This window comes from Megalobrama amblycephala, linkage group LG24 (assembly GCF_018812025.1).
Source record: "Megalobrama amblycephala isolate DHTTF-2021 linkage group LG24, ASM1881202v1, whole genome shotgun sequence".
NCBI classification, from domain to species: domain Eukaryota; kingdom Metazoa; phylum Chordata; class Actinopteri; order Cypriniformes; family Xenocyprididae; genus Megalobrama; species Megalobrama amblycephala.
The window spans coordinates 23374066-23383598 of NC_063067.1; the positions used below are offsets into that span (position 1 = coordinate 23374066).

The following is a 9533-nucleotide window of genomic DNA, read 5'->3' on the forward strand; positions in this document are numbered from 1 at the left end:
AGGAACTAACTGCATGTCTTCTAGAGTTTGCTAACCATGGCTTTAACACCCAGATAAACACTTTTCAAGACAATAAATACACGATTGAGACGATGTATGCATGTATTGACTGAATTTGCGTCTGAATAGCGCTGGCTCCGTGGGCGTGGCCGCATTAGCAGATAATGAGCTGAATCACTGACTTCTGACATGGCTCTCTTTTCATACAGATTACATAAACACAAAATGTTTGTTTTCGATTTGACTTGCACGATTTAAAACCTGACATTTCAACGTTTCTTTAGACATAAGTTTATTTTTTTGTCATTCGTATTCAATAAGTTACAATTTTCTGAGAACTATCAGATTGGACTTTGTTCAGAGGGAGAGGAGAGATCACGCATCATGTTAGTTTTCTTTATTTTACAAAAAGCACAGCATTTTGTTTTTACTCAGTGTACACAAATGAAAGAAGATATTCAACAGATTAAAATGGTGTATAACTCTTAATTGTATGTGCAACATTGACAGAGTATTTTGAGTCTCTTTCACACTGGTAAGAAAAAAAACGCGGTGGTATCGCCGGCGATACCCTCAGACCTCAGAGTGTTAATAAGATGAGTTTTTGGTCAAATGACAGAAAAAGCTACAGTAAACGTTATAACCTGTAAGTTGATGAAAACGTAATGCGATACACTTACTGTCTCAGATGCGACCGTTCTAATGACGGACAAAACACACTCGTCAGATATTTGCTAGTCAAAAACCTCCATTTGAGCTTGATTTTGGTAAAATGCTAAAAACATAATGACACATGCAAGTGTCTGACCATATATAAAGCCACAATATCAACTTTGACAACAGTGTTTTTTCCCATTTCCTGAAAAGTAGCGGTTTTGGACATACAAGGTTTTCCGCCCAACAGCGCCGACTTGTAAAAAGCCATTCGTTAAAAGAGTCAAAGACTATAGAATAACACAAGACATGTCACTCGTATTGTTTTGAATGGGAGAAAGTGTAACGCACAATATGGCGGAATAAGTCCCGCCTTCAAAATAAGAGCCAATCGGCAACTGGTAAAGCCATCGCGTCACTGCAGCAGCCGTTAGAAGCACTGGTTTCTATAGAAACAGTCAAACACGCGCCTCCGAAATGAGGCACAAGAGACGCGCATTTAGGTCTGCGCATGCGCGTTAGCTTGATCCAGCCTAAAAAATACAGTTTTTTTTGTCATGATTCGAGCGTTTGGAAAAAAAAAAAATGAGACAGTTGTTGTCAGAATTCATTGGTGATTTCAAATATGAAATTTAATCGAAAGCTTGGCAAACAGCTTTGGAGAATTTGATGTTTCCCCATTCAAAGAGATTGGAGCTGCATGGATGCCCAGGATGCCCGAGAGGCGTTTCAAAGATGGCCGCCGAGTGAAATGACTTGTCTTAAAGGGACTTTGAAAGAGTGCAGCTTAGCCGTGATGGACTGCTTAACCCTTAACCGTGGCAAAATCACTGTATCACACAGCCTTTTGAGGATTACTGCTTCAACAATTAACAACTGCTAATCTGCTAAACAATTAATGACATTTGCCTGGCTTTGTAAGTGAATTCATCAGTTTAACAGAATTATGCCCAAGGATTTCTTCTCCATTAACACAAAGTTTTTCTCAAAGGTCTCAATAAATCCAGGTTGACTGACTCAGACTTTATTTTCTCCGTTTCTCTCTCGTTCTATTTAGTCTTCTCTACTATCCATCACTGACAAAACACAGTCCGTATCTCCTCTGTCAAACGTCCGACTGAATCTCACCGAGCTCTGCCTCAAAGAAACATCTCAGAAAACAAGATGGTCCGCTCTGATGCGGTCAGTCCTCGAGAGATGGAGGAGGTTGTCACTGAGACTTAGCGAAAGTTTCTAAATATGGCAGCGTTATCAGTAATACATGTATGTATGCATGACATTTGAAAAGGTCACCACCTATTGTGACAAGAGCAAACAGTGGCTGTTTAAAATACACCATGGAGGCGTGTGATGACGAACTAACACCCGATACATCCCTCACCACACACACTGTAGTGCTCTCACACACACAGATTCATTAACTCTGAGCCTGGGAATGTATTTATGGTGCTGTACATGTGCACATTGCTGATATTAATGCAGGTCCATAAATTCAGAAGCAAACAAGAAAACATATATTATTAATATGTAATAACATAATAAAAATGTTGTATTGCTATAATTATTTACTGCAGTCTTCTGGTGGCTTTTACTATTATTACCATCAACGGTGTGTTTTGCTTATAGCCAAAATTTCATACATATTGAGCTTCACTGACATTCTACCATACAAAGACTGAAATGCAAGGTTTTTTGATAAAACAACACAGGTAAGATTTGAACGTTCACTGCTAAATTCAGACGTGCTTTCACACTTTGGCTGCGGTGGGAGCACCTGTCGTGCATTATAGGTGAAGTGACATGATTTAAACGACAAATCACATGCAAATATTTGAAATCGGTGCCAATGTTTCTGCCGGTTGGTGCCCATGCTCTTTGTGGAGAGATTCCTGCTGCACATTACATTGATGCGCACTCAACATGCGTTGTTAAAAAATGCCATATTAACTGCCTCAAGTGAACTATAAAAATGAAAAGAACATCGCATCTGAAAGCCGCAGTCATTTTTTATTGGTTAAAATGAATGGAGAATATCGAATTTTTCTGTGGGTTCTCAGCGCCTATATAGCCTTTAGTTCATGATAGACTATAGTTAATAAAAAAGGAAAAATATTGTTAATAAAAAAGGAAAAATTAAATAAGTGATACATTAGTCATACAGAGCTATTGTGCCTGTGTGGCACGTCGCCCCCCACATTAATAATAAATGTGCACATATTGTGAATTAATTTAATAAACTTAGTAACCTTGCATTCTTGGTAACCTTCAGTAAATTAACTTCTCTAAGAAAATGATTCATAAAACATCATTGACCATATGTTTACTGTCAATTTCATGTTTCCATATTGATAAAAAAAAAAAAAAAAAAAAAAAAAAAGAAAAAAATCAAGATGTAGTTCACCCCAAAATTAAAATTCAGTCATCATTTACTCAACCTCATGGTCCAAAAGTTTGTGTAATAAATTCTCTGTTGAATCAAATAAAAGATTTCTTTCTGAATCTACTTTTTTAATGTCTATTTGATGCTTTACACAATAATGACTTCTCATGACTAATGACTAATCATCTTTTGGGGATCATTTCTCTGCCAAATTTGATGTACGATAAATTTGAGATTAATTAGATTAATTAATCTCCACATCATGTAAGTAATTAGATTAAAACAAGTGATCACTTCCCAGCCATAATTTAAACTATTAATTAATACATTAATCATTTATGCATTTGAATTGCTAATATATAATATACACTACCGGTCAAAAGTTTGGAAACATTACTATTTTTAATGTTTTTGAACGAAGTCTCTTATGCTCATTAAGGCTGCATTTATTTCATAATAAATACAGAAAAAACAATGATATTGTGAAATATTATTACAATTTAAAATGATGGTTTTCTATTTTAATATACTTTAAAATATAATTTATTTCTGTGATGCAAAGCTGAATTTTCAGCATCATTACTCCAGTATTCAGTATCACATGATCCTTCAGAAATCATTGTAATATGCTGATTTATTATAAATGTTGGAAACAGTTGTGCTGCTTAATATTATTTTATAACCTGTGATACTTTTTCAGGATTCTTTGATGAATAAAAAGTTAAAAAATATCAGCATTTATTTAAAGGTGCCATCAAATTGAAAATTTAATTTACCTTGGCATAGTTGAATAACAAGAGTTCAGTACATGGAAATGACATACAGTGAGTCTCAAACTCCATTGTTTCCTCCTTCTTATATAAATCTCATTTGTTTAAAAGACCTCCGAAGAACAGGCGAATCTCAACATAACACCGACTGTTACGTAACAGTCGGGGTGTACGCCCCCAATATTTGCATATGCCAGCCCATGTTCCCAACATTATGAAAGGCATTAGACAAGGGCAGGTAGTATTAACGTCTGGATGTGTACAGCCGAATCATCAGACTAGGTAAGCAAGCAAGAACAATAGCGAAAAATGGCAGATGGAGCAATAATAACTGACATGATCCATGATAACATGATATTTTTTGTGATATTTGTAAATTGTCTATCTAAATGTTTCGTTAGCATGTTGCTAATGTACTGTTAAATGTGGTTAAAGTTACCATCGTTTCTTACTGTATTCACGGAGACAAGAGAGTCATCGCTATTTTCATTTTTAAACACTTGCAGTCTGTATAATGCATAAACACAACTTCATTCTTTATAAATCTCTCCAACAGTGTAGCATTAGCCGTTAGCCACGGAGCACTATCAAACTCATTCAGAATCAAATGTAAACATCCAAATAAACACTGTACTCACGCGATTAGACATGTTGCATGACGAACACTTTGTAAAGATCCATTTTGAGGGTTATATTAGCTGTGTGAACTTTGTTTATGCAGTGATAGAGTCGAGAGCTCGGGAGGGGGCGGAGAGCGCGCAATTTAAAGGGGCCGCAGCCTGAATCGGCGCATTTCTAATTATGCCTCAAAATAGGTAGTTAAAAAAATTCATTAAAAAAAAATCTATGGGGTATTTTGAGCTGCAACTTCACAGACACATTCAGGGGACACCTTAGACTTATATTACATCTTGTAAAAAAACGTTCGATGGCACCTTTAAAATAGAAATCTTTTGTAACAACACTACCATTCAAAAGTTTGGGGTTTTTAAGAAATTAATACTTTTATTCTTTTATTTCACAATATTATTGTTTTTCTGTATTTATTATTAAATAAATGCAGCCTTAATGAGCATAAGAGACTTCATTCAAAAACATTAAAAATAGTAATGTTTCCAAACTTTTGACCAGTAGTGTATAATACTTTAACATATAATGAATAATATTTTTTTTTAATGATGAATGATTTCAAATAAATTGTTTTTCACCACAAACCATAAAAATATGGGATTGCTATGTGCATAACTTTAAATTATAATTTAAATACTTTATTACTAAGTACATGTAATTATTACTATATTATAACTAACAAGATTTCTATAAACAATATACAAAATAATTAATATAAATAAATTATATATTTTTATTAATTAAATTATTAATTTATTAATAATTAAATTAGCCATTAAACATGCATTACCACTGACTTTGCTATACAGTCTACCCCTGAAGAAAATTCACAAAAATTGAATGAAGCATGTAGGATAAACTATCAATTTTTTGAGTGAACTTACAAATTAAAATATGGCCACTATTACTAACATACAAATAAAGAAATACAATTTTATTATTATTATATTTAACACCTCAGTTGAACATTATTTGATCTTGTGACATTTTGTACACAATGCAAGGAATTCCTCTGAGATGCATCATATTATTGAGGGGTAAATGGCTGAAACACTGGGATCACCCCATCCTGTTCAATGACATTATATGTAATGAATTCAACTATTAATGCGTTAACATTGACAGCCCTAGCTTAGAGCTGAACTTTGAAAAGTGTCAGAGCTGATCAGAGAAAAGACTGAATAGCAGATTTCTCTCCCACAAACCCTTTCATCAGTCTCTCTCTTGTTTAGAGTGCTATCAGATGCTGACATTTAGATGAATGCTGGGCCTCAGGAGTGAATCTAACCTTTCTGCTCCTAGACGGCACGGCGCGCACCCATATGTGTGTGTCTTAAATCTCTCACAGATCTTGCTTGATATCACGCTTTGTCTAGGGCAGGGGTGTCCAAACTCGGTCTTGGAGGGTCACTGTGCCTGCAGAGTTCAGCTCCAACTTGCCTCAACACACCTGCCTGGAAGTTTCTAGTAAGAGCTTGATTGGCTGGATTCAGGTGTGTTTAATTGGGGCTGGAGCTGAACTTTACAGGAGCAGGACCGGACACCCCTGATCTAGTGCAACACCTCTCGAACTGAGGGAGAATTCCCTACTGCTAACTACAAATCTGTCGCATTGACGCAAGAACTGGTGCAATTTGCTGCAATCTTCTTTTCCTCCTTTTCCAGTCATTATGTCATAATAACCCTCTTCAGGGTAAATAAATGTGTGTGTGTGTGTGTGTGTGTGTACCTGAAGCCCACGATGGGGAACTCTTTACAGATATTGCACTTGGCCTGGTGTTTGGCCGTTTCTGCCGCCGCCACTCTGTGCAGGACGGGAAGCCAAACCATAGACTGCGGCTCCAGCCTCATCCAATCAATAAACTGCCTCGGCTCCAGCTCAACCTTATTGGTCACCTGAGGAAAGAGAGCAAGCGCAAACAGCCAATGAGGGAGGGATTTCAAGAAAGCCCATAAACAGCATGAGAGAATAACTCGTAAACAATGCAGTCTAGCTTGAAATCGAGAAGATGCCTGGAACATTTCCTACCAGACCACCATAAATGACTGTCAATCGCATGGCTGCTTTTATAGAGACATAACTGACTCATAAATATTCCAGTCAAGACAGAGGAGCGTTCAGTGATGTCAGCAGGTACTGACTGATTCTAACCAGTGCAATGATAGGAAAATTAGCTAACTGTAAAGAATATTACAACATACGTCATACAGCCCGTCAGTAGCATCTCTATAAACCAGGTTCAATACAAGTTCAGTTTGTGTCGCTAATGTAATTACAATGGAAGCCAATGAGGCAAGACATTCTGAGCAGTAATGTGCTGTTTGTGTATTTGTTAAAGAGCTGTGTTATATTTAATATATAAATAGATATATTATTTGAGCTTTATAGCTTCTAAATCATCTATTTAAGTGGTGGGAATATTGTTACAGGTTACTGAGACATAATTACTGATATAATTATGAATAGAGACTCTTTCTGGTACTACTGCACATATGTCAAAGTCACAGGGTTTACTGTCTTTACATGGTCATGAAGTTAAAATTTAACACAGACATGGGTAATAAATGATTAAAAACATATTAAAGGGATAAATCACCCAAAATGAAAATTCCATTATTTACAGGATTAGTCACTTTTCACCTATTCAACCTACGAACGCGCGGCAGTTTTGTTTTTTTTCCGTAAGTAGAAAAGGGAAGGCGTAGGACATACAGCGTAAGCTTTTTGAAGAATGTGGAAAGCGGAAGCACGTGCAAGGCGATAATGTGTGTTTATATAGCATATACATTTATATTTATTTTAGAAAATGACCAATCGTTTCGCTAGATAAGACCCTTATTCCTTGTCTGGTATCGTTTAAAGCCCTTTGAAGCTGCACTGAAACTGCAATTTTGACCTTCAACCGTCTGGAGGCCATTGAAGTCCACTATAAGGAGAACAATCCTGGAATGTTTTAATCAAAAACTTTAATTTCTTTTCGACTGAAGAAAGAAAGACATGAACATCTTGGATGATATTGGGGTGAGTAAATTATCAGGAAAATTTTATTTGAAAGTGAACTAATCCTTTAATGAAGGGGAAAAACACTGAAGGGGGTCGCACACCGGACGCAAAGCTCGGCGCCGCGCCGCGCAGCGCCACGCCGCGTCTCAGGTTTCACACCGGACGCGCACATTCTATACGCGCGAGCTCAATTTTGAATCGCTTTGACAGAAGAGCTGCACGATAGTTCTTACTTTATTTATTATTTATTTTTTTATTTGTATTGAATAATACTGACTTTTGAAGGTTCTTATGAAGATCCATTTGTCTGTTATTGTTTTGTTGTATCGGTTGTCTAGGCAACTATTTAATTGTAGCAATATTATTTAACTAACTTAACTGCTAGTCCGAGTAAAAACGTTAGCAAAACAAGTTATTTCGGTAACACTTTACAATAAAGTTTCATTTGTTATCATAGTTAATGTATTAGGTTAATAACATGAACTTGACATTTGTTACAGTATTTATTAAGCTTTGTTAACTTAATGTTAGTTGTTCTTTGTCTGTTAGTTCAGTGCATTAACTAATGTTAAATACAACTTTGATTTTAATAATGTATTGTAAATGTTGTAATTAACTTAAACAAAGATTAATAAAGGCTGTATAAGGAGTTCATTATTAGTTATGATAACTAATGTATAATAATATATAATATATTTAATATTTCGTATTTTGTGGATTTCACAGTATAAAGAATATTAACTTCTAAATTATGCAGTTTCAACAGACATAAATCATTATATTATATATTTATCCAATGTAACTATGAAGGTTTTTGAATGCCCTGTTTTTTATGTCCTCCTCAAACAGATCAAATTTGACGGACAACAAAAAAACTCGACTGCTACTTTTACGTCGAAACTGAAAAAAGAGGCATGATTTGCCTGTGCTTTGTTATTTCGCATCACTGAGGTTAGTGTTGGAAAAATGGCACAAAAGACAAAATAATATATTAGAAAGGGCTACGTTTATTATACATTTTCCCCAAATATGTTTAGACCTTACTCAAGCTGTTGAATCAGAATGTAAAAAAGTGTATCTTGTAGCACAGGGTGAAATCAGTATTACATTACGATTTGAGGGAAATATAATATAAATTTAATATAAAACCTTGAAATGGCGCTCTGTGGCGCGGCAGGATTTTGAACAACTTCCTGAGTCATAGCTGGGCGCCGCGGACAGGCGCCGAATGTCGCCGCCGGTGTGCGTACTCTCATAGAAAACAATGGTTCAAATTTTAAAGACGTGGCGCGGCGCTGCGCGGCGCCGAGCTTCGCGTCCGGTGTGCGACCCCCTTGAGGCATTTCTCAATCTTTTTGTGTGTGTTCTGCAGAAGAAAATAATACAGTTTTTCAACAACAAGAGGGTTAGTGAACGATGACAAAATGTTCATTTTCGGTTGAACTATCACTTTAATATATTTATTATTTAGGTTTTGTGGCTATACTTTTAAAACAGCCCATATTTTAATGTTTATCCTGGTTGTGTATTCCACTGCAAACATGATTTCTGTGTGTTTTTACAAACTGAGGAAAGAGCTGGAATTATTTTCTGTGGTATTTCTTCAGAATGTCACAGATGCGACCCGTGGAGCTTGTTTTGAACCTGGAACATTCTTGTAATTATTTGAACTCTGTGGTAAACAAATTCTCATATTTCAGATTTACAAAACAAACAAGTCAATGGCAAATAAATTATCAAATAAGACAATGATTAAGTGATTTTGGCAGGAATTCGTACAAACTTGGCAGTGATGTCAGTGGCGGAACACACTGAAGAGAGATGTTACACACACACACACACACACACACACACACACACACACACACACACACACACACACACACACACACACACACACACACACACGCCTCTGAAATGATAAATGTCTGTAGGTCTGCACTGAGATGTTGAGATCTGTCATAACCTACAGCTCTGAGCTCTGAACTCTGACCTGTTGACATGTTTTGCGCTCTTAAATTTCCCATCAGACACCATGAGCAACAAGAGAAACAGAAATTGACTGTTTGGGTGATTCCATCCATCAGCACTGACA

General features: G+C 36.1%; 1 protein-coding gene across 1 annotated transcript in view; it reads right to left on the reverse strand.

The window, feature by feature from the left end:
- The window catches only part of utrn (utrophin), a 278999-nt gene that overhangs the window by 57153 nt on the left and 212313 nt on the right, over positions 1-9533 (reverse strand). Inside the window, 1 exon segment of the mRNA XM_048177425.1 lies at positions 6164-6330. Within this exon segment, the coding sequence (XP_048033382.1) occupies positions 6164-6330 (167 nt within the window).